This window comes from Lepisma saccharinum, chromosome 17, assembly GCF_977018435.1.
Source record: "Lepisma saccharinum chromosome 17, izLepSacc3.1, whole genome shotgun sequence".
In the NCBI taxonomy this organism is placed as follows: domain Eukaryota; kingdom Metazoa; phylum Arthropoda; class Insecta; order Zygentoma; family Lepismatidae; genus Lepisma; species Lepisma saccharinum.
The window spans coordinates 56701226-56728733 of record NC_139245.1 but is presented as its reverse complement, the minus strand read 5'-3'; the positions used below and the strand labels follow the sequence as shown (position 1 = coordinate 56728733).

At 35.8% G+C, this 27508-nt stretch overlaps 1 protein-coding gene across 4 annotated transcripts in view; it reads right to left on the bottom strand.

Annotated features, from left to right (window-relative positions):
* mim (missing-in-metastasis) overlaps nt 1-27508 on the bottom strand; it is a 438609-nt gene that overhangs the window by 44466 nt on the left and 366635 nt on the right. For 3 of the 4 annotated variants that reach the window (XM_083139464.1, XM_083139467.1, XM_083139465.1), the window contains exons 8-9: nt 25449-25631; nt 16959-17081 (exon numbers count right to left, since the gene is read on the bottom strand). In XM_083139464.1, the coding sequence (XP_082995590.1) occupies nt 16959-17081; nt 25449-25631 (306 nt within the window). The remainder of the gene's footprint in view (nt 1-16958; nt 17082-25448; nt 25632-27508) is intronic. The other variant, XM_083139466.1, reaches the window with a different exon arrangement.

The window sequence follows — 27508 nt, the reverse complement described above, 5'->3', positions numbered from 1 at the left end:
ACATTATACACAATGCACAGTGGAGCAAATAACGATGTGTTACATGGCTGTGTCCAATTCAAAGCCAAGTGTTTAAGATTGTATGTAGTTTGCTTTCCCCTCCTCATTTGTTCTTTTTTTACTCCCGCTGGGAACTTCTGGTAAGAGAGCGGAATTCTGGGAGCGTGATATTCATAGTGGCATGGTGCATGTCGGCTCGCGACAGCGAGAAGTACATTTCAATCAGCTTAATGAAATATGGGCTTTTGTGTATTTATCAGTGTGTTCAAACATATTTAATTATTGTATAGTATGTCAAGTGGATAAAAGGACCTGTATGACATCCAAATCGTTGCTGTGTCCGCGGTTCCAGCTCTATGGTAAGGCGTTTAACATGGCATTAGCCCCAGAGGGATTAGTTTCTTTTAATGGTACTACCTGGAAGGATTCTACAGACACCAAGTTAAAATCAACTTCTCCATAGATGCTCATGTACAATTTTTTTTTCTACATATTTTAAAATGTACTTATGTACGTATGAAGTGCACGTGGCTTACTTTGAGGATTAAAAAGAAAACTATTGCATACATTTTCTTAACACCATCAAGATTCTAAAGATTCTTCTATAGCACCACAATGTAACATTTTATCCCTAGTTCAGCCTTGATGTAACCACACTGGACAAGAGAGATTCAATGTCTTGAATTTCTAATGTTCTTTGCAGTCAAGTACAATCTATTCAAACTCCCATGTATCACCCTACAAAAGAAGACACAAATCTTGATCCTCTATCATTACATGCAAATGTTGCACTGCTTTTATGAAAGGATAATACATACTGATGTTTGTTTTTGTTACCTTCCTTTAAATATATTAACTAATTTTGTGTTTTTAATCATGTGCATGAGAATGTGTGCTAATAACAAATTGTTCATTGTGAAATTGCTGCTTGCTTAACGTCACTATTGAAAAGTCAAAACATAAAGAATGTAACGTGTTATTATAAAACATATTACCACATGATACAAATTAATAATACACTGCAAAATATTGCACACAAATGTAAATACTACATGTGTAATAATAAAAATAATAAAAAATAATTTAGCTCATACAGAATGATAATTTCTGTAGTTGTTACGTACTACTCATAGAAAATTAGTAAAAAAGAAATGATTGTATCATTTTCTGGAACTGTTACCATATCATATTTAGGTCACATCTTAATATAAATACATCTACTACACGCATTATCCAAGATCACTTTTATTATGAAAATTTATTGCTTTGTCTAATTAGTATTTTGATCTTATGCAGAAAATACTCAGAGCAAAGCTATGCATTCAAACAAGTCAAATTGTAGTTATGCGTTAAATTTTTAATAGTACAAAAGTACAGATTTCTAGAGAAATTTCATGATTGAAAAGGGAGATGTCAGAGAGATATGTTGAATAAAAAAAAGGGCCAACTTAATTCATTCTACAAACAGTGGGCACTTGAGCATGTGGTACAGAAATGGTCCATGTGTATGATACGTTGTGCTCTGTAGTCATTCAGGAATTCAGTTAGAACTGTTTGAATTCTTTGTACCATAGAGTTCATTTCATGAACTTTGATTTGTATGTAAACACAATGTTTCTTCTGTAATATATTCTCAGTGTTTTGATGCTTTAAACATGAATCTCTTTTAAACAGATACATTGGTTGGAAAATGTATAATGACGTTATGAACCAATATCTATCGTAACGCAACTCCCATGCTGCGTTTGGGATCGAACCAAGAACCTCTAGATTTAATTGGGTGATGTAGCTATTCCTCATTCATCTCTCAGATGGTTATCACTCGCGTGGCCTAAATGTGATAAATGCGAGAGGTTACCTTTTAAAGGAATGGCGATAGAAATTAGCTTAGATTAGATATGGGTTTCATACTCTCCATGACTGAACCGATATGGATTGGTTAAGGAAAGGATATTACTTGCCTTACAAATATATGGAGATTGTTCCTAGCTTGTCCTCTCAACTATCACTTGTCTCTTGTCACACACCATCGTCCAATAGTCGTTCCCCACTTTGCTCCTCTCTCACAATCCGTAGTCCTTACTCTCTCTCCTATTCTCGTCAACTGATCACACCTCCTGACAATTCCAACACTCATGCCACATACGACTTCCAAGTCAATCACCCGACCTTTGCCTGATTACTTATTCAGCATTCCTTTCTCTGATACCTGCTATGCTAAGACTTTATACTTCTTGCCCAATACCTTGGGTACGATACGCTCCTCTACCCCCTAAAGAAAATCTTTTGATTTTCACCTAAAGATGAAAGATTTAAAGTTGTATTCCATATCGATCCTTTCTATGGAGAGATTTTTTTTTTTATTATAAAATATAGTCCCAAAATTATTGGATTAACATACCATAACCAAAAATATGTAATTTGATTAATATAGTTCTTTAAAAAGAAAAAAAAAGGAATGGAGAAAAATAACCAATAAACAAACAAAATAAATAAACAAAACTTGTCAGCATGTGAAAGGTAAACACTGACATGTGAGTTTGTTATGCTAACTCGTCAATCTGCTCGTGCGCGTATTCATTGAGAGTCTTACGCTCCACACCAAAGTTCCAATACTACATGATGACGTAACGTAGGCCGTGCATAAGCATGCAACACTCTGACACCACGTGAAAAAATTATACAAGCATTGTTCCACAAGAATGGATCTTGTCAAAATTGATGTCTCAATGAGACACTAGCGAAGTAGTATGTAATTGATCCTGTAAACACTGACACTGCACAACACTATTAAATATTTTGAAGTTAATATTTACAAAATCAGCAACGTTTGTGATACTCATCCGAGTTGCACTTGCACACATATGTCATTATCGATGTAAATTTCACCGTCTCTTATTTTATTGTATCATTTAAATATCGCTGTCGTTTTTATTTATAATATATGTCAACTATCACAATAAATATTTAGTTAGAAAATTTGAAGTTAATCAAAATATATACACTGTATCAATAACTGTCCTTGAATAATAATATATGTACATGAATTTATGTATTTGAAAATAAGAATATAATAGTGTTCGATAGATAAAATCACAGCACTAACATTTGTCCATAAAATAATCCTTGAGTTATCCTGATTCTCATAAAGAGTTCAAGTAAAATACCATAATTTTACTCGTGTTAACATCACTTAATAGTCTCTGCGTATAGCAATGAAGTTTCTTCTTGAACCAAACCACGTATATATGTATATAGTAGTTCCTTGAGGCCGTGAAAAATGTTTTTCACTTTGATGCATTAACTTTGCAGCTACAAATATTGTCATTGATGAAAAACGCACAGTAGAGAACTGCATATCGTCGAATTGTGAATGTGAAATATTTAGTTGTATGTAAATATTCCTTCAAATCGATGTATGTATTATCAGCGTTGAATATCGGGTCTCACTACTAATTGACTTCAGTAGGAGTTAATTAAAATAGAATGAAGGAGATCCGTGTTAAACGATTTGGTGCTTATCAACTGATTTCGCTGAACTGCGTAATTAAAATTGATGAGAGGTCTAATTGTAATTCATGTTTCCACGTGTCGAAAAATTAAAAGAAAAATCTCAGAAATAAAAATCTTGAGAAATTCTTAAGAAAGTTCGTAGATCAAAATAATTTATCTGCGTCCTTCAGGTGTAAATCGTGTTCATTTCTTATTTCTCCAAGGTTTTAGCTGGTGACCATCTCTAGACGTTGACATCTGTGAAAAAGTTGAACTGAGGACTGTTAACATGGTTTCATAATATTGTTAAAATGTTCATTTCACCGTTAAAATTTGAATTATCTGTGAGGCAATTCAGGTAGGTTTTGGAAAGGAAATTTGCATCATATACCGAACAGGCATTTCCTCCTGATCGTTAGTGTAATGTTGTTCGTGAGAGAACTTAATATGTCGGTATGTGTAGAGGTTTTGTTGAGACAAGGGCGCCTCTAAGTCACCCTTATTTTAAGAAAGTAGTACTTGTAAATATTACAAGTATGAAAAAATCTTGTAGTTGAGGGTTGTTATGTTTGAGGAAATGGAATTTGAAAAGGAGTACCGATTCAGTCATAACATTTACTCTTACTATAAATTACCCAAATTCTGATTAATGCCATCCTTTACACACCAAATATAATTAGAATCTTGAAAAGAGAAAAAATAAATATAACTACTAATAATTACTAAAAGCAAATTGAACTTTACATATGAATTGAACGTAATATTGTAAATACTCTTGAGAATTTATGAGTGTATGCTACTGCAAAATTTAAATCATAATTGATTTCTGAAAATATATGAATGTTTAATTTTACTGAAATCAATATAAATAACAATTGAATGAAATGAAATACTTTAAATATTACCTAAAAAATAATGTGTTGATCAATCGTCCTTCTGTTTGTATAATATTAATAAAATATCGTCATTAATAAAGATTAATTGTAAAATTTCCTTTGCACTTGCTAATATTGTCCACATAAATTGAAATACATAAGATAATATTCTAAGAATCCGAAATTTCGTTGTCCATTATAGACTCTTTCTCCCTTAATGATATTGCAATCAGCCTAAGAATATTCAAGGAAAATAATATACAATTGTGTATACAAAAAAAATTATGGAGAGAAAAAAAATGAAAGTTGACAATTGGTAGTGTGTGACTATATGTATATGCACCTAACATTAAATGATATAAAAATGAAAAGTTAATTCCAATATAGATTCCAAATGTTGTCTCACAAAGAAATAGCGTTCTGAACAGACATAAAATTCCATGTTCCCTCGTATCTTTCGAGCTGATAACCTGAGTTGAAAGAATGCTCTGCCGGCAGTTTATTCAGTTCCCCGGCTAATGTGGAATGTGAGATATCTGCGGTTTAATTTGCAACGTGTTGGTTACTTCATGTCAAGAGAGAATGTTGCTCCTGCCGATGTAGGTAGATATCGTTGCCGCAAGAAACGAATAGAATGCCTAACTTGCATATTTCGTTAGTTGTTCTGTCTTTCTGAATGTAACTCAAGTTTCCCCATTGCTTAAAGAGGAGGGACATTTCCGTTGCACCCTGGTTGAACTTTATCCTTTTGCTGACGACAGATAATTTACCATGAAGACGTTCGAAGCTGATTTTCGATATCGTTTTCAGAATGTGAAATACATGTGAGGGAAATTTTAAGTGGGAATTTTACAAGATGGGAAATTTCTACCATGCGGAAAAAAAATTAGGAAGTACTCTAAGCAACTTGATTATAACATTCAATAATTGTAGAGTGATATTTGGAATGAAATATCCCAAATTAGATGGATCAATGTAATGTCTACATGTTTAATAAAAGATACTTTACTTCTTCAAAACTGTCGTAATTCATCTCAGACTGTGTCGTTAAATTGTTAATAAAATGTGACAAGTGGCTGCTGATAACTCATGATCGTAACTGTATGTGTAAAATACTACTTATTTCTTCTATGCTCTTAATTGACTTCTTAATCTTCATATTAGCTTTTAAATCTAGCTTTTATGTAAAGTTATGTAAGAAAAATATACAAATAATTAAATCTCAATGTAAAATGCGTATAATTATAAAAGTGATCTTAATATTTATATTATTTCCATGTGATACATTTTATTTAAGCTTTATAAATATCAAAGAACCAAAATATTCACTATTCTCTTCGTTATTATTATTATCTATATTATAATTCTTATTATCGCAATACTTATTTACTTATTATTGATCTGTAGCTCATTTAATTGAATAATTTACTGGCTGTATGCCTAGTCAGCTCTTATTATAACTGTTCTCTTTATTTAACGTTATTTAAAACTTATAAAACTGATAATCTCATTTTCTGTCATTTATTTAGTTATTAAAATTATAAATGTAATTAACTTAAATTTAACAATTGAAATATTAAAATGTGTACTTGTTTAAACCCTATTTTGACTAACCACGCTAAATCATAGAGAATTTTAATTCTCATTTTCCTTACCGAATGTGTTTAACACATTTTATTCATAAAAAATACTAAAGTCTATTATTGACTTACACTATTTATCTTTTGTAGTTCACAAAAGATTATTTCCATCAGTTCTCTGCAGGCCTACAGAAATCTGAGGAAAATTCCTTGCGCGCAATTTATATTCATCACCATTCCCTTTGTTCACTATCCGTGAATACAATAATATTAATTATTATTATTTTTGCGCGTTACTGTACTTGTTGTTCATTATTATGAAACCTCGAAGTCTACGTGTTATAACTAATGATTTTAGTGTGGTAATAACTAGTTTTACACTTCCGTGCAATTATTAAGGGCTAAACAATAATATTTCACATAATTTTAGTGTTTGTTAGTTTAAAAAAATATATTTGCAAGATGTAAAATTTATTTAGTGCATCAGAGTACTGAAAAGGAAGTTACGTACAGGGTAGAAGGTATGTTCTCACTCATTTACTCCTGACTGTTCCTGTTCTTCAGTCTCATCATCACCATTTACATTCTCATCGCCGCTACCGTGTTCCGAAGCGTAGTATTTCTTCAATCTCTGGATCGAAATTGAGTCTACGATTGTCTGTCCCCGTTTTGTCTTATATTCCACTTTGTAAACATTGGGATTTTCTTTTGCTATAATTTTACAAGGTCCTTTATATACTCCCGAAAAGCATTTAGCGGTGTGTACACGATGACTGCCATCGTATACTAGAACCAATTCTCCTGGCGTAAATTCAATGGACTGATGACGTTTATCGTAGTACTTTTTTGCTTGTCGGTGGCGTTTCTGTAAAGACTCATAAGCTGCTGCACGTGCTTTTTCAAGAATCTTGAATCTCATCTCGTTGTTTACATTCACACTGGGCGTTAAATATAGTCCGCTCTCCCAGACTAATCTAGGCGTAAATCCATGAAGAAGAAAAAATGGACTGTTCTTCAAATTATCCTGGTAATTAACATTGTACGACCACACGGCCGATTGCAAGTATAAAAGCCAGTCTGTGTGTTTTGAGTTCACGAAGTTTTTCATAAGTCCCTGTAAAATAGCATGTGATCGTTCCAATAATCCAATTAAATTGTGATTAGCTGCTGGAGCGAATTTCAGATGGATTCCACATTTCTCCGATAGTTCTTTAAATAAACTAGCTGTGAATGAAGTACCTCTGTCTGTATCTAAATGAGAAGGACATCCGTAGCGCAAAATTACATTTTCAAAAAGGAAGTTAGCTGCTGTCTCACTTGAAGTATCTGCTACTGATTGAGCAATTACAAATCGAGTACCATGATCGATTGCACTTAGTATATATTTATGGCGGAGCAAACCACTTGGTGGATACGGTCCGCTAAAATCTAAAGCGATTCTATCGAATGGTTTCTGTGAGTTGAACGTTAAAAGTTCTCCATATGGCGCTCCTTTTATGCGCTTATTCTGCTGACAAATTACACATTCCTTGACCATTTTCTGAATATGGTTCTTCATAAATGGAAAGTAAATCCTATCTAGTGCATTTTTGTATGTTTTAGTGAAGCCGTAATGCGCTCCTCCAGCTGGTAAACTATGCAATGTCTCAATGACAGTGTTGCGAAGTGACTTCGGTATGCATAATAATTTCTTAGTCGTAGCTCCCAGTTTATGTTGTCTATAAAGAAGTCCATTTTCCATAACATAATAGCAAGCTTGCCTCTGCAGGGAGGGGTTAGGTGGGTTGTTGCCCCCCTCGTCTTCTTTTCCTTCCAAAATATCAATGATATTTCCAAAAAAAGAATCCTCTCGTTGGTGTATAGCAACATCAATTGTCTCATCTAACAATAACAATGTACGTGGCTCTGGAAGCTCCTCGTCTTCTCCCTGTGGATCATGTTCTGTTTCTCTGCTGATAGCATCCGCCATATTTTGTGTAGTTTTGCAGTGAATTGGCGTAAAATCGAACTCGGCCATCAACGTGTACCATCTAAATAATTTGTTTGAAAGTTGCGTTGAGGATCGAATGAATGTGATTGCTTGGTTGTCTGTAAATAATTCGAAATGTCTCCCAAGTAAAAAGAATCTGAATGACTTAAATGCGTATATGATTGCCAACAATTCTTGCTCGATGGTTGAAAGTCGAGTTTCATGGTCTTTTAAAACTCTACTGCAATAGGAAATAGGCTGAAAATCACCGTTCGCATTCGGTTGTAAAATCACTGCGCCAATAGCCTTACTGCTTGCATCCGTGTATACCCTTACTTCTTTTGATGGATCATATGCCATTAATACAGGAGCTGTAAGTAAAGCCTCTTTCAACCTCTCAAACGCAGTTTGCTGTTCTTCCCCCCAGAGAAATTTCTTCTTTTTTCCTATCAATTTTTGCAAGGGAAGTGCCATCTCGGAATATGATTTTAAAAACTTCCTGACATAAGATGTTAATCCGAGAAATGTGCGAACTTGTTTCACAGTTGTCGGTGTCTTATATTTCTTGATAGAATCAATGATTTTGTCATTGATCCGATAGCCAAATTTTGAAATTTTATGTCCTAAAGCAATGATCTCAGTGTAGCCGAAGTGACATTTTTCTATTGCAAGTTTCAATCCCGCGGCCTGTAAACATTGTAACATTTTCTCCAGAGTTACGAGCATTTCTTCAAAGGTATTTCCGAAGCAAAATAAATCGTCCACATAATGCGCAAAGTGATTGGGATCTAAATTTGAGCAAGCAAGGTGAATGCAACGGGTCATCGCACTTGATGAACTGACGTGGCCCTGTGGCACGACGTTCATTTGATACTGTGACATTCCTGGTATTGTAAATGCTGTATATTTCTTACTGTCCTCGGTGAGAGGAATATTAAAGAATCCGCTCTTCAAGTCTGCCGTACAGTAGTATTTCTTGCCCCCCATATTGTATAATATTTCATTGATGTTATTCACACCCAGAGCGTCAAATACAGACGATACATTCAATCTGCGATAATCCTGGCATAATCTATAACCCCCCTTTGCCTTCTTTACAAGGATAACTGGAGAGTTAAAGGGTGATTTTGTAGGAGAAATAACACCTTGCTTTAATAAAGTCTCAATCTGATCTTTAATTTCATCACGAAGGTGAACTGGAATCGGGTAGGATTTTAAGTGAAATTCTGTGTCATCTTTTAGCTGAATTCGATGTTTATAATTCGTGGCTCTACCTATATCATCCTTTGACCACGCAAAAACATGTGGATATTTCATTAAAACAGCCAAAAGTTGCTCCTTTTGCTGGGGTTCTAAATTCGGATTCACATCAAACCGACTAGGGTCCGCCCGTGCGTCACTGACGTTCCCTGACTCTTCCGTCGCGAAAACCTGTGCCTGTTCACCAATTTCATCCTTATTCTCATCATTATTGTTACTCATGATTGGCCTATCCCATGTTTCAGCTTTCCCGATAATAGTGCCTTTCTTAATTGTAACATTATAATTTAAAGGATTAGTGATCCAAATGAGATTCGAATCCGGATTGATAATTGCTCTGGCAACCATCAATCCCGTTTTCTCTTGAAACTGTAGGTCCGGTTCCAAGAGTGTCCTATCTTTGTCATATGAATTAGCCAATTTCAGTGGAATGCACAAATGTGTCCTGGGTTTCACTTTTATCTTTTTAGCAGCTACAAATTCTGGTTGCAAAACATGCTGTAATAAATGGGAAACTTTGATTGACACGTCAAAAGCTTTCTTATTCTCATTTTTAATTTGGTTTCTAGGAGGTGTACCGAATCTATGCAATGTAAGCTTATTTTCCTCAAAATCTAACTTAGCCTTTTGTCCCTTCAAGAAATCATTTCCTAATATAGTAATTTGATTAAAATCCTTAACAATTCTAAATGGATGAACAAATGTTTGGTTATGTATAGAAAATGGTAGTAACACAATTTCCTTAACCGTCAGTTGACTATTAGTGACCCCTCTAATCGCAGTATTTATATTAAATCGCTTGGCATTGACTGGTATGTTCTTATCTCCAGTTACCGAAATTTGACTTCCACTATCCAGGATGAACTGTCGAATTTCCCCATCTACTTTCACATTGATGTAAATCAGATCTTCAGAAGGAAAAGTAGAGACCGTTAGAGTTTTCCCCGTAGGTCCTACACCTAGGTCCCCGTCATATGCAGGTCTTACTCGTTTGAAATTGCTTCTGTTCTTACGAAAATGAGAATGATTTGTATTTACAACCTGATTAGTATGGTTATTTGGATCATCGCGCCCCTGTTGTTGCTCCAAAAATGTTCGCGGCGATGAAGATGAAAAATGCGAACGCTGAAATCGAGGGTTACCGCCATTGCGCCATCGCCCCCTATGCGAGCTTTGCGACTGTGTGTCGAGATTATTATTGTGATTGTTATGCCAAGTATTTCTATTCTGAGCTCTATGATTACTATTATGATAATAGGTTCTCCTATTGTTTCTATCTCTATGTTCATTTTCTCTAACTGTATATGAGAATGATGACTCAGTGAATGAATGTTTTTTCCGATGTTCTGCAAGTGCATTTACTTTAGCCTCAAGATTCTGAAATTGCAAAACTAAATCTGACTCATGAGACTGGAGTCCCGCGTTCGACTGTAATTGATCAAGGTCTTGTTGTAGTGCATTTAATCTTTCCTCGATCTCCCGATTAGCCTGAGAATAACTTATGTCAACATGACCATTGACCGTGCGCTGCAACGTGATAGCTTGCTGAGTCGGCATGTAGGCTCGACTCGATTCAGAACACGACAGAGCTTTCATTGTCTCACATTCAGTTTCTAGAATTTTACGTTTTTGCACGAGATATTTGAATTGTTCAACATGTTTCAGGTCTCGTAACATTTCATGCACTGAATCATATTCCCTGTTATAAACTTCTTTCATAAAGTTAGGTTGTAAACCCCCGCTTATTTGCTTAATTTGTTCATTAATGTCCATGGCAGGATCTAATTTTAATAACAATAACTGTTTTTCTCTCACATATTTTGAAACAGGTTCATTTTCCTGATGGAAGCGTAATCTGATTTGTTCTTCTAATTGAAAAGTATCCCCCGGTTCCGTAAATTCTTCCACAATTTTAGTTTTTAAAGTTACAAAATCTATATCCTGTGCTTCCTGAGTTCGACTCCAAGTATTGAACCATTCCAATGCTGAATCAGCCAAAAATGCTGGTAGCAATTGCCTTTTCTTTAAGTCATTCCACTCATTAAGAATAGCTAAACTTTCAAATTTGTCAATGAATTTTAATACATCCTCGTGAATATTACCTTGAAACTGGATAGTTTCGAGAATGTTGGGGTAAATAGATCTAGATTGCGCCATGATTCTACGATTAGCCTATGCGCAGGAAAAATGCTTGATTAGCTTAAAAGTAGCACTAAGTTGCTTGTTTTCTTTTCTCATCCCCCCGTGGCTTTGACAGGACATTATCAGCAATTCAATTGTTTACTCTCCCAAAAATTTGATAAGTTAGGTTCAACAATCGCGTAACAGAGTGACGACAGTACCGAACACATCTTTAAAATATTTAACCAAGCTTTATGCAACATCCTAATGTTAATTCTCATCTTTTCACAAGCCAATCGCCGAATAACCTAGTTAAAACTCTACTCTTATTTATTTGCGCCTTACCGCGTAGCATATTGCTAGGCCTACCGTTTGCTTTCTTTTCTTGATCTTTGGTAACAATTGATTAACACAACGTGAAGCGCTAACAAGTGAAAATTCCGGCGCCATATCGCACGTACGTAATTTGAAAAGCTAGAAGGCTCTATTATTTTCATCATATTTCGGGATGAAATAGATGAAAATCGCAGTATTTCACGTACTGCAGTGTTTTCTCATCGCATTTGCAAAAAATGGATGAGAAGCCCTAAGCAGCCTCCACCACGTAACGCAACTCCCATGCTGCGTTTGGGATCGAACCAAGAACCTCTAGATTTAATTGGGTGATGTAGCTATTCCTCATTCATCTCTCAGATGGTTATCACTCGCGTGGCCTAAATGTGATAAATGCGAGAGGTTACCTTTTAAAGGAATGGCGATAGAAATTAGCTTAGATTAGATATGGGTTTCATACTCTCCATGACTGAACCGATATGGATTGGTTAAGGAAAGGATATTACTTGCCTTACAAATATATGGAGATTGTTCCTAGCTTGTCCTCTCAACTATCACTTGTCTCTTGTCACACACCATCGTCCAATAGTCGTTCCCCACTTTGCTCCTCTCTCACAATCCGTAGTCCTTACTCTCTCTCCTATTCTCGTCAACTGATCACACCTCCTGACAATTCCAACACTCATGCCACATACGACTTCCAAGTCAATCACCCGACCTTTGCCTGATTACTTATTCAGCATTCCTTTCTCTGATACCTGCTATGCTAAGACTTTATACTTCTTGCCCAATACCTTGGGTACGATACGCTATCTTTAAAAAGATGCACATTTGAAGCATCGAAATGTAGAGAATATATTGAAGTTATACCACAGAAAGAAAATTGTGTTTCCATTCAAATCAAAGTGCACAACTGTTAGATGTTCAGTAATGTTGCGATCCATGGATTATGAATGCTGAATCTATACTTTAGAACAAGGTGAAACTGCTTAAGCACTCCATGTTTGTTTCACATGGGCACATACGAGGTTTGGCTAGAAAAAAACCGGACTGATGCTATGAAATCTTTTATTCGGCATTTTGTACAACAGGAACTTTATCTCCTTCAAAGTACTCCCCTGCACGATCTGTACACCGCTCCATAAGAATTTTCCATTGCTGGAAGCAGTGTTGCCAGTCATTTTCGGAGATCATGTTCATTACATCCTTCGCTTTTCTTTGCACAGCTTCTACTGTCTCAAATCTGGTTCCTTTTAGGGTGGACTTCACTCTGGGGAATAAAAAGAAGTCACAGGGAGCAAGGTCCGGCAAATACGGCGGATGTTCTAACACTGGGATGCCATATTTAGCCAAAAATGTCTTCACTGACAGGGCCGTATGGACAGGAGCATTGTCTTGGTGCAGAATCCATGACTTCCGTTGCCTCAAATCAGGTCGTCGTCTTCTTACTCGCTCACGAAGGGTTTTCAGCACATTAATGTAATGATGTTGGTTTACAGTTTGACCCTCGGGTACCCAATGAACGTACATAATGCCTCGAATGTCAAAAAAGACAATCATCATGGCTTTGAATTTGGACTTGCTCATGCGAGCTTTCTTGTGACGTGGTGAACTCGGGGTCTCCCAATGCATTGATTGGCGCTTTGTGGCAGGGTTGTACGTGAAAAACCACGATTCATCACAGGTTATCACTCTCTCTAAGAATGTAGGGTCTGTTTCAATGTTCTTCAAAGTGTCCGTACAAATGTTCACTCGAGCTTCCTTCTGTTCCAATGTCAGGTTCCTTGGCACGAGTTTTGAACACACTTTACTCATGTTCAAATTCTCGTGTAAAATTTGTCGAACACTTTCGTTGTCTATTCCTGTGATTTCAGCAACTGCTCTAATGGTCAATCGACGATCTTTTCGAATCACATCACTCACTTTTTGAATGTTTGTTTCCGTTTTCGACGTGCATGGTCGTCCTGAACGTGGGTTGTCTTGGATCATTTCCTGTCCTTCTTTAAACCGTTTAAACCACTCAAACACTTGTGTGCGTGATCAACACTCATCCCCGTACACAGATTTTAACATGTCGTACGCTTCTGTTGCGGATTTCCCCAGTTTGTAAAGGAACTTCATATTGACACGCTGTTCCATTTTAATACTCAGCATTTTTCCGACGGAGCACAGACGCACGTTCCGCTTTGTCCAAGTGCCACAGCGAAACTGAGAGGCCTGCACCCAGGGCAATTAGTCATTCTGTAGGCAGGGTATGGTAGTATAGAATCATGCATTGCTCAACCTTCGTGCATTCGTTGTTTGCCAATAGCAACATCAATCCGGTTTTTTTCTAGCCAAACCTCGTATTTCCAGCACCTTTGTAACTAACCCTAAAATAGCTCTTTTACCCTCCTTGAGACTTCTATCTATGTACTGCTCTAATATAACTTCAGGAAAATTCCTAATTGTATGGACAAACAGGCAGACCTACAAAGGTATAAGGTATAAGCAGCAATAAGCAAGTGAAACAGACCTACCAACATGCATCTCTAACCAATGGTGGTGTGACAGAATGCGCAGACTTCTTTTTTCAGGGAGGTTGGCTAACAAGATGGACTACATCAGAAATTATAATTGCGATATACCATCACTGATGATAAAATTAGTTTTGCATTACTTGATATTGGCAATATATCATCTCCACAATATTCATTGTGTCATAATATCTCTTGTAGTCCAGTAAATGAAGGGGAAAAATCGCCCCATGTCAGAAAAATTAGTAGAAAGCTCAATTTTGGCAATAGAAACAGTTCACACAAGAAATGTTGTAGTTGAAAATATCAGAAACTGAATACAAAGAGATGCCAAGATCCTACCTCAATTCCTTCATTATGGGATGTGGAGGAGGAAGCAAGAAGGGGAGAGGTGGGGACTTTTGTGGGAATATACCCCTCATGATGGCCTAGCAACCTGGCAAAAATCAGCTTTCCCTTATTTTCCCTGGCACAGACTGTTAATGAATTGGGCAATTAGCTGTTCACTAGAGAGGTTTATTGTCTCCTTGTGCTTCAGTATATGTTTGAATAACAGCCACTTAATCCTAATTTTAAAAATAACAATTAAAATTATATCTTTGGTTCAAAGCTTAGGAACTTCTTTACAACTATTATTTGAAACTTTTTTTCAAAACTTCCCTCAATTTGAAAATATTAGCCAAATTTTTCTTTTTTCCGATTATTCAAGAGGTTACGAAAAATCTATACAACATCTGGAAAACATTTGCATACAAGTTCTAATTGAAAAAATATGTACAACCAATTGGGAGCCATTTTGATCTTCAGGGCATGGGGACAGGGGTGAAGCAAGGACTTTTGTGCGAATCCACCTCTTATCATGGCATCACATCTTGCCAAAATTCAATTTTCCATAATTTTTCTCCGATGTTGTGGCTTACTGTATCACAGATATTTATCATGACTAAGGCAAGGCATTTGATAATTTTTCATCCTTTTTTTATGTAAAGATTGAGAGATTGATCAAATACATAAAAATGTATATTAATTGATATGATATTAATTATCCCCAAAAGGATAAAATATTGTGACCATTTTTTCTATGAGGATATCATCTAGTTATAACCTTCAGCAAGACACCACCTGACCTGGACATGTCACTGTCTTCCATTGTTATATTTCTATTTAATGAACAAAGGAAATTCCTCTATGTTATTTGCTTATTTGGATAAAACATTAGTAACCTAATCCAAATGACCACAACCTACCCATTTTGTAATTTCCTCTTTGCAAAAAGTGCTCAACTTTTCTAATCAAATATTAAGGGGGTGAGGTACAGTTTTGCATAAGGTGCAAATGAATTACAATTCTGTCAAAATGTGTGCCACCATTAGAAAAAGAAAGCAATGAATTCTACATTATGTATTTCTCCTCACGATGTCAGGAGAGTTTCTAAAGTAAATTATTAAGTTAAATAAAGGCTATTAAAATATCATTAATACATGCATTTTGACTTCCATGTATTTCTAATGGAGGGTGAAAATGTTCAGTGTTTAACTACAAGTTAGTAATGTCTTGGCATTATCCTGAAACGCTAATTCTTCTTCAACCTTTCTTCTATCTGTCTATGTGCTTTCTTGTGCAGTCATATAAGTGATATGTTCCCAGAGTACCTAAAAAAAGCACTACTTCCATAAGTGTCCATGTACTAGCTTCTGCGTGCCTCCAGGCTGTGTAGACCTCTCACTGGGGTTTTTGCACTTCGTGAAGGAAACCCTTAAGTACACAGTGATCCATTGAAGTGTAGACTGCTGCATATGTCCACACTGCAGACTGTCAGTGAATCAAGCGTGCAAGTCTCCGTAACTAGTTTAAAGAGAGATTTATTTACTTAATAATTTATGAAAGAAGGTGCTGTTCACTACAGAGCTTTAATGTCTCCTTGTGCTTCAGTATATGTTTGAATAACAGGCACTTAATCCTAATTTTAAAAATAACAATTAAAATTATATCTTTGGTTCAAAGCTTAGGAACTTCTTGGCACCTCTTGATGAAGTTATCCATAACTCGTTGTAGTTCCCGTTAATTAATGTTGGTAATTTCTTTGCATATGTTCTTCCCGACTGTGTGGATTTGACTTGTATGCAGCATCTCTCAATCTACCCTAGTCGAAGGGAACTTTTACACCCCGGAATCTTGTTTCAAATCACCTTTGAACTTTACGTGTGGATTCGTTTAACATATATGAATAATAAATAAATACACGCTGTGCAGTAGAAAACATTTACTGAACCATAAACACACTTTGCGGTAAATTACTTTTAAAATAATTACGGAAACTGTTGTGAGGTTGTTTCATCGACACTCTACGATGCAGACAAACGTCCGAGAGTGCCTCACTTGCTGATAACGCAAACACCGACGTGGCGGTCTACACTTCAAAAGATCACATTGTATTTGCAGCTTACAAAATTTTGAATATTTTGAAAATGTTTTATGCAAATTAAAAATTACCAAATAAAACCATCATGTAGTAAATAGGGATTGAATACACAATTTGAATGTACATACAGTAGTGCAACGTTATGGGGTTCAAAAACCAGGTGTATTTATGGAACTAAAAACTGCGTAGTGTCGGGTTCTGCTCAAGCCTCATTCAACTAAACCTAAAAGCACAATAACCATGCCAAAATTAGTGCAATTAGCATGCTTTGGCATAGAATAGTAGCACACTATACACATAAGAACAGTCAACATTGTCTGCATCACTGACTACAGTGAATACTCTGTACTGCAAAGAGGCAGCAAGACATGGACTTGAAGAGAACACTACCTGTCCATTGTGTACAGCAGGAGAGGGTGATGGCGGACGAAGGAACAGCATATCCTGGGAAGTGAAGCCAGAGTCTTGAGAGGATACACTTGACAGGCGAAGCGTGCCCGCAGGGATAGGTTGCTATGAAACAAAACAGAAAAGAAGACAACAAATTCAATGTGTAGTTCTCTACATCTATATAAAAAAATAAAATAAAAATAAGGAACTAAGCATTTAGTGGTGTGCAAATAAATATATTATAAATAGCAATTTTTTGGAAGTTATAACGCAAATGTTCATTGTACAAAGCATTGCACTGAAAAATATATAAACTACAGCGTGTCCAGATATTATTCACACATAAAAAAATTTTCTGTGTAAGTAGAGCGGAGGTCGTTAGCATTAATGTGAAGAACATCTGAAAAAATTTATTCCATGTACTTGGCAACATTCGGTACCATCATGCATTGTGACAAAACAGTAAAATGGCGACGGTGCAGGAGAAGGCAACGTGTGTGTTGTGGTTGTGGGGAACAACCGTTCCCAGGACCTGATGCTCCTAGATTTCTTTATGTGGGTTTACGTGAAGGACATTGTCTACAGCAAGGAAGTTATGGATTTGGTGGAATTGAAGTCCAGGATCGAGGAGGCTGTGGCATCAATCACCGTGGATGTGATCCGCAACATGTGGAGTGAATCGACTTGATATTGTGAATGCTACTCAGGGTGTCCACGTAGAGGTTTATTAGTAATGAGAAGTATGTGCACTAAAATTCCTTGAGTCAATGAATGTAATTCCATGTCTACAGTAAAGATATTTGGATCTGTTATCAGATTATTAATTTATGGACACCCTGTATTAGACACTCATTACTTGTCAATTGCAGTACCAGTAGAAAGAGTCAGTTCTTTCCTGGCTAATTCAATCTTCACTCAAATTTTTATTCAATGTACGATGAATGGTGGGTCTAGTCAGTAGGACGTCTGACTGCCACGTAAGAGACCCAAGTTGGATTCCCAGCATGGGTGACCTAAGGTCAGAATATTTCCGGCCTCGTTCCTGCATAAAGTGGCTCAGGAGCCTCAAATCAGTGGATACCTTGGGGCAACCCCAGGGGTAAAGGCAGTCAGAGCATGGTGTTGATCACATCACCTCCAAAATGGCCGACATCGAGAATGGCACGGTTCTATATGTACAGGAAACTTTACCTTTACCTTACGTATGATGAATGGACACAAACAAAAATTGTTGAAATGAAAACCCATTACTAGTAGAAGTGGAGGTCTGAGCAACCAACCAATTTCATGCAAAAATTGTAAAGTGTTCTGGAGAGGTAAAATGAAGAATGTATCAAGATATTATACTATTTTATATCATGACATTTCACACCTTCATGAAACTACACAACAGAAGCTTTGAATACAGACTTAATTCAGTGATCGAAAAGGTAATGTAATAATGAGAACTACTTCATATCTATTAACACTAAACAGACAATATTTGCTGCATGTTATTCAAAATTTTATATTAAATAATTTCATTTTAAGCAAACATTAAGCAAATTAAAATAATAATTGATTTGCACACCACCATTTTCATAAACAAATAAATTGAAAAAATATAAGAAAAAATCATAACAAATGAAATGGGAATTGGGAGAGCCACGAAAGTAATGAGAGAAGCAGTGGAAAGAAAAGTAAACACCCTCCTGCTGTTTCACTTAGCATCTTCTAATATCACTAAGATTAATCTGTAATGAAAACAACTGAAATATACCAAGCACACAAAATATTAAATGTGCAATGAAGCCACAACAAAATAAAATACTTCATGCAGTGCTTTCGAGCAATTTTTATTGCATTAATTGATAATATCAAGAATATTTACATTTTTATACGAGGGGTTGTTCAGAAATAAAGGAATTCAATGTATTCAACCATGTAGTGAGTTCATCTCACTCTACATTGGTGGTAACCGAGTACAATGATGGTATAAACAAACTGATATAAAGATAAGTGCTTGAATGGGTATGGCGACTATGTGGAAAAGAAGAGGAAGGTATGTAGTTTGTGCACCATAAATTTTTTGCACACATCCTTTGTCGTTTGTTTTTGACACCACAACATTCCTTTTTTTCTGGATTTCCCTCTAACGTTGTTTAATGAATTCATGCTAAAATGTGCACAACAGAAGAAAACTATCGTAACAGGCAACAAGAGTGCCTAAAAGTACTCCAAAGGCTACCATTTACCTACTGGTACATTTTAGGATTTCTAGTGTTTAAGTTTGCTACTTATAACAAATATGTTTTCATCATGTCTACTAAATTAATCAATGACTCATGTACATGTAGAGCCATTCGTTACTTTGTCTGTTAACAGCAATCCCTTAAACAAGAGTGCATGATTTGCATATAGCTGCAAATTCAACAATAAACACGAATGAAGTATTACTGATGCAAGAAATTGTAAAATAAGGATCATATGTGAATACAACTACAAAGTTCTCACTATTGAAAGTATGTCGTGTGAAAATTGTACACATGCTTCCAAGTTAACTTATGGCAAAATGATGTCATTAAAATCTGATGCCTGTTGCTGAATCCAACAAAATTAAAAACATACAGTGTTTCTGAAAAACAATGCTTACAGCTGAACTTTCCTTATTGTAAATTTCCCTCCACCTGAAATTCTGAATTATGTTCCATTAAGTCAGCTGGAGATTATATTCTAAATATGTTAGGGATTGTTGTTGGATGCACAATAGCAATGGTTTAAAATTATACACTTTTTAAAATTATTTGTACCTTGTACAGTGTCTCTCAAAAGTTTTAGGACAACGACATTTTAAACTAGGCAACCCAATTTACACAAGGCGTTGGTGGGTTGCGTGTAGAGCTAGGCTCAATTTCAGGGTTGCCACATGCACAATAGATATTTATAAAATACGCGAAAGAAATAAAAATAAGTATTATTGTATAAAATATTAAAAATATCACTATAATATCTCGTGTGACAAAATTCCTTCGCGAATAAAAAAAATAGGTTTTCTAGTATTTCATCGCTGATGATATATCCAGAAAGGAAAAGAGGTGAGAGAAAACGAGAAGTGACAAAGGACAGGAGAAAGAGTAAGCGAAAGGAGAAGACGAAAAGTAGAGGAGAGAAGAAAGAGAGGATAGACGAGGAGAGGAGATGTAGTGAGGAGAATGGAAAAAGTTTCTAGGAGAGATGATCAAAGAAGAAAAAAGAGAAGAAAAACGAGATGAGAGAAGAGGAGACGAGAAGAGGGGAGTGGAGAGTAGAGTAAAGGAGAGAAAAAGAGAAGAACGAAAAGAGGAGGAGAAAAGTGCAGTCGAGTCGGAAATCTAAGACTGGAGAGGAGATATGAGGAGTGGAGATGAGTGGGATGGAGATAAGATGCGAGAAAAGTAGGGAAGGCGATTTGAGATAAAAGCAGAGCAGAAGGAGAGGAGAGAAGCAGGAGAAGGAGAAGAGAAGAACAGAAGAGACTGAAGAGCAGAGGTAGTTGCAGAAAATATCGTCTCAGCGTCAAGAATTGATGCATTGGTGAAATTGTCAACATGAAACATTCAATAACATTTTGAAATGTATCGGAGAATGTATTAGATCGGTGCGAAATACCTTTTGGCTTAGTTCAGAGCAAGATAAAATCTTCCATGTAACATCTTTGATTTTACCTGCGATTATACCACTAAAAGCATGAATGTAATTTTAATATTTATAAGAATTATCCAATTTTTGTCCACTTCTCGGTTCGTTGAAATGGAGATTTTGTAATTTAATATTTCCCCTCCCCCCATCGTTAATTCCAAACTGAATTATTCCATTTTACACGGCGTGGACAATGAACACAATGGGATAGGTCTAAAACTTACGAAAATTTTCTGCCAACGGAAGGGTTTGAACCTACGACCATCAGATTGACAGTCCTGAACGTTAAACACTACCCTACAAGCTTTCGCTCCTGAAAGTAAGTAGAAGGAGCTGACCAATGTGAAATGTAGATGCAACTCTCCTCCTACATGTAATGTGCAAGCAATACTTGTTTGTAACAAAGAAAACGAAGGTAGTACGACTTGGCGAAAACACTTAATGGAGATTTGCACATGATGAGAACTTTTCATTCGATATTTGCGGATGTATCCTTGCATTGAACTCGAGTGGAAAAAGGGGTAAAATTAGTACGTCCTGAATTGCACAAATATAAATAGTTATTTCATTAATATTTTTCAATGTCAACCTATTTTTTTTATTCGCGAAGGAATTTTGTCACACGAGATATTATAGTGATATTTTTAATATTTTATACAATAATACTTATTTTTATTTCTTTCGCGTATTTTATAAATATCTATTGTGCATGTGGCAACCCTGAAATTGAGCCTAGCTCTACACGCAACCCACCAACGCCTTGTGTAAATTGGGTTGCCTAGTTTAAAATGTCGTTGTCCTAAAACTTTTGAGAGACACTGTACAACAAATTTATCTTTTTAAGTAGGTCAACAAAATGCAGTTCTCAGCTTAATAACTTCTTCATTAAATTTATACTCATTGCACTAAGTAATAAAGTCCTGTTCTGGCATGTATTCACTTTGCTCTATAGCTTTCACATCATGTGGCTTTCTCAGGGAATGGACAACACTAGTCAAGATTTACAACATGGGGAAGGTAAGTTGAGGTTAAAAAAGGTTGAAATATAAAATACAGTGCAGTGCCCTGTCACTCCATCCTATTCCATCTCTTACTGGTAAATCACAGATGGAGGAGGAAGGAGTGACAGGGCATTGTGTTGTCTTTTTATCTTTTAACCTTTTTTAACCTCAACTTCCCAAGTAACCACAACTGTTGGGCCAATGTCAGTTCTTAAGTGGGAAAGGTTGGCAAATTGATGTTGGTCTTACGTTGGACCAACGGTGGTTGCCAATGTTTGCCCAACCATGGAAAAGTGAGTCAAAATCGTTTTTAAAACATATTTCTCATGCTAAGCCAACTTTCAAGAGTACACTCTAAATTCTAGAGTGTAAAATAAATTACATGTAACAGTGTTTCTTTTTTAATATTTCAGTCCAGCACATATTGGAAATATAATTTTCTTTTTCATGAAAGTAGAAGCTATTTTTAATGTGTAGTCACTCACCAGTCAGCTGCCATGGATGAAAGATGTGTTGGGAATTGCTTATTGTTTGTCTCTTTAGCTGCAGCAGAACAAGAACATTCTTACAGGTATTCTTGTGAAAGTGCTTAATGAATGATATGTGCAGACTAAATTCCATCAAAGGTGGAAAACTAAATAAACTCTAGAAAGTTTTTGTGCTACCAATTGAAGGTATGGTGCCTTATAAACAATACCATGTGACTGAGGAAGTGCTGTATTTTTTTAATTTTCATAAATAACTTGAACTGTTGTTTACATTTGGCCTCACAATAAATTGTGTATATATCATAAAACAAACCTTGATATGATCCATATTTTTATGTGACATCAGAAATATGTCACTGATACATTATATTTTTATGAAAGGACACGTAAATGTTGTGTTATTATATGTAATATTGCACCTTGTTTTTAATGTATGACTTTGGTTTAATGTTTATGGCATTTTATGCTATATTATGAGCAGTTTAATGTATCGTCATGTTTGCGAGAGTGCACTATGTGAATTTGTATTTCTAAACATGTGTAGATGTAAGTTTTGTTGATAGCATCCTTTTGTAGATAGTGAGTGATTCATCTGTACTTGAATCTGTGTTCTCAAAAATAGTATAAAAGTGAGGATATCGCGTAAGAAATATCACACTTTCGCCACGGATCGACGAAGCTTTTAAACTTAAAAAGAACTCCTCGGTGTTGTGCATACATCATGGTATGGTAGTTCGGGGCGCAAGCTAGTCCTATGCGACCATAGGTACACCGATAGCCAAGTATTGATGCTATGCACAATACTGCAACCATTCTACGTTAAATAATAAAGCTAGCCTAAGGATTAATTTGGAAATAAAAGGCTAAAGAGCAAATATCGGCTCAGTTATTATTGCATATCTCTTGGTGTGGTAGTTCGGGGTGCAAGCTAGGTCTATGTAATCATAGGCATGCCAATAGCCACCCATTAAGTTTAGGCATTTTTAGTTGAGTCAATTCATCGACAAAGCGAAATCCTCGCCTTCGTCTCCAGTATATTTGCATTATAATTGCCATAAGTAAAGAATAAAATCTTTTAGTTTATCTACTGCAGCAATGTGGTTTTATTTCTCTGTGCTGTGAATATTGTCTTGTCCCTGTACCTGAGACGAGTCTGTGTACTTCACCAAGTCTCATCGTTCACCGCTGATTATTATTAAGTTATTATTAATAAATATAATAACACGTTTAATAAATAAATCATACAGACTTGAATGTATCAACCTATCCATTCTGTAGTTTTCAGTACATTGGCCCAACGTAAAAACCACGCATTGGCCCAATGTAAAAACCATGCATTGGGCCAACGTTGGAACTACGGCCAAAATTTCCATTGCCCAATGGTATGTTCTTATGTATCGCCAACCTTTTTCAGTATGGATACCTTCCCCATGTTTTAAACCTTCACTAGTCTTGTCCATCTCCTGAGGAAGCCACATGATGTGGTGAAAGCTAGAGAGCAAAGTAAGAACATGCGACGACTGGACTTTATTACTTAGTGAACTGATGGCATGTGGTGCAAGTTATGCCTTATAGTCATTGATTTCAGGTATGTGTGACACTCATCTGCAGCCAGCATATACATATTTTATGCACAAACATGCATCTGCTTGTTTTAACCATGCTCAACTACCCTATGTTCAAACTGTTGTAGCTTTGGTATCAGTTTCAGCTGCTGTGATGTTCTAGTCACAAGCATCATTAGTAGGGCTGGCCGTTACCACTTTGAACTGATACCAATTCCAATGCCGATATTCTTACAGATTGTCACTGATACAGATACTCAAAAATTGCAATAATAAAAATTTGCTCAAAATATTGATCACTATTCATGTGTAAATATTCTTCTCCTATTCATCAATTTACAAAGATATTTGCTTTAGGTTATTCAAGAATTACATCAGAATATCATAATAGAAGTTATGTAATCACAAAATGCAGTTCTTCATGCAACATTGGTGCAAAATAAAGAGAAAATTTCAATTTTACATAATTTCCAGGATAATTAGACTACGCAAAAATGTCACACTGCATGTTTGTGGACCCCGTGAAAGACCAAAAGGCGAGAAAAGTATCAGCTGTTATTGGTAGATGAATTCCAACTGATACTTTCTGATACAGATACCGACTCAGTCCTAATCATTAGTTAAACTTAAAATTTAATGTAGGAAGGGTTGCGTTTTAATTTAGTTAGGAATTATTTGGAACATTATAAATGGGCATTTGATAGGACAACAGCCTGTACTACAAAGTTGAAAAGCCACTAACTTCACATTTTACAATGTGATTTGGTAGTGTTTCCTTTGTTGTGAATATGTTCAATTCAATGCACAGTCATTCAGTGTCTTCATTAACAATTTTCCTCTGCTACAAACAGGTAGGACTCTCAAAACTTCCCTGATATGCACCAGACATTTCACAATAATTCCATGACAAATGCAAAATCTATGTAGGTTTCTCTATTTTCCGTACGTCATATACCAATCTTTACATTTAAGTGTATTTATAATTGTGCTATAATAAAAAAAGTGAATTTTTCTCTCTAAATAAATGTTTTTAATCTCTCTTTTATTCTTAATCACTTAAATGTTCTTTCTAGATGAAATGGGAGGGTAAGTGAAAAGTAGTAATAAATTTGGAAATTGTTTAGACAAAATAAACTCACAAATTATACAAACTAATCTATCCTTTTACATACATTGTTAAATCTGTAATTTAATGGAAGGTAACTGGAGGAGCATGACACAGACATGATGTTCCATTAACATTTTCATAGTTAAAAAAATTAAAGAAAGATTAATGCCATATGCCAACACAATTTGTAATAAAACACTGATTGTGTGAAATCTCTTTTGATATTTTTGTTCTGGCATGCAATATGACTTTTGTGCATTATATACATCTCCATTGTGTCAGTTATTATTCAGGTGAGTAATGGACACCACCCAACTGTGCATCATTGTCCACACTCATTTGATGATGATGGTTTGGGACTGTTAAAATGATGTACTGTACAAAAGTGAGAAAATATGGCACAACTAAAACACTGGAAATGATTTTAAATAATTAATATGTTATTTATTCTTGTGGTTGTAAAATTATGTATTATTTCATATACACAGCATTCTCTTTTATGAATAAATGTGCATTATAAGTATAATAACTTTGAGTAGGTATATCTTTTATCTTTTCCCAGCATTTAATAAGTATGTTGGGGTGATCAGCAGTGTTATCTTGCTCATTGAAAGCAAAATATCTAGCTTTTGCAAGTCATCTTACCTGGGCAGTGGTCACATGACACTCACCTGTGATAATGACCGGTGCCAATAGTGGTGGCTGGGAGAATGAGACTTGGTGCTTCCGCTAGAAGAACTGTTGAGGGAGCTGATGCTGCACATGCTGGACTTTCGAGATCCCAGGGAACTTGGACTGCTTGGGGGTGTTTGGAATGACCAACTACTTTCTGAACTTTTCAAATCTGCTATCACCTAAAAAAAGCGGAACCAGAAAATTCTTACTTAAAAGAACGTTAAAAAAGGAAAGGAAATAAGCGATTTGGATAGTTACAATTTACACCATCTCCCAGTTATATTCATTTCTAAACATTGTCATGCTTGAGGGGTAGGATGATATCTCTTCCATCACAGTGGCAGCCATTAGGTGCCAAAACTGGGAGAGGGCAGGGCAAGGACAGTTTACTATGTGTTGACTTAGTAAGACAAGGCTTTGCATTAAGAGGCAATAGTGCAGGACAAAAAGTGGGGGACAACTGCTCCCCATATCGCCACCACTGCATCAGATTTTCTAACAAAAAGAGTGTGAAATACATAAAAAATAGATGGAAAATAAATATGAACAAACTGTACACAAGATTCCATGTAAACACTTTATGAAAATCCTAGGAATACTTTTGTTAATAGTGAAAACTAAAGTGAATTTCACCATAGGAACAGACCGCTTGAGTTCTGTCACTGCCACTGATTCTTGAGGTGGCACCTATGAATTGAAACTTGGTTAGCATCATCAGACGCTTCACCAAGTGGCAACAGACACATTGTACTTAGTGACACCGAACCCTTGTGTTGATGACCTGTGAGGGGACAAATGGTCACTCCTTGAAATTTCCGAGCAACATTAGGTTGGTCCTTGGGTGAAATTCACTTTAGTGCTTTTTCCCCTGGAAAAAGAGGATCCTATACTCTTCATAAAATGATTTGCTATGATGACAGAATAAATAATAATACATAGTTAATTATAAGAGTTACAGAGTAAAAATACTGGGATATATTTATGTATCATCATACATTCCTACATTTTGCTGATTAAAATGAACGTTTACCATATTTTATTCTAAACTATGATAAAAAGGATGCTGGTGTGGTATACCATTGCATAGAGTCATAAAGACTTCAGCTGAAACAACATATCCATGTCTTGCATATTAAGTACACAATTAACATTCACAATCAGTAAAGTAAAAGTATCACATGAATTTTGTTTTGTTCTGAATTTAAATACAGGGTGAGCCATAAACACCTGACAGATTTTATTATTTTACTTTCAGGACACCCACCAGGCGTGGCTGTAATACTATTTATTGAAATTTTGAATAGTGTCATGCTATGTTTACATTCATGCAACAGTTCATCTTCAGCAACAAAGTTCTTTCATATTTTTCCATCACTTAAATATGAAGAAGCCACTACTCCAGGCCCATAGCCAGGTAGGGGCCAGGGGAGGCTCACACTGCCATCAGCCCCTTTCACATTAGGTAAAACTATTTTGCATAATTGGTTACAGTGAAGAGTGAAAATGTAGACAGCAGATATTATTTCGCTCACGGCTTAGTGAAGGATGAATTCACAGAACATGAACAGCAGCTATTACATTTGTTTATCTTGTTTATGAGCAGAAATCTAAGTAGCAGCAAAGAAGATTTAAAGAATCTTTAGAAAGTTCTTTGACAGGGAAGCTTCTTTATCTTCACTGCCTTCTGTTTAGACAGAAATCTGCAACTTTCACGTCATCATCCACTTTTCTTCCACATCTGCGTCAAACTCCAAGTTCTGGGAACGAAGAGGAGTTTTATTGTTTCAACCAGGGGTGGAATGTATGGTAGGCACTATGATTGAATATTGTGCATTTTTCTTGTATGATATAAATATCTGTACCATTAAAAGTAGTATGGAGTGTGTAGTAAGGGATGATGTCTGTAGCAGTGAATTAACGCTTCAAGAGAATTTTTACAAAATATAGGGAAAAAAAACTGTAGTATTTTAATGATATTTCTAAATTTCATATTAACTTAATGACCACCCCTCCTCCACCCACACACAATTTACCTTCATCTAATACTGTTAAACTT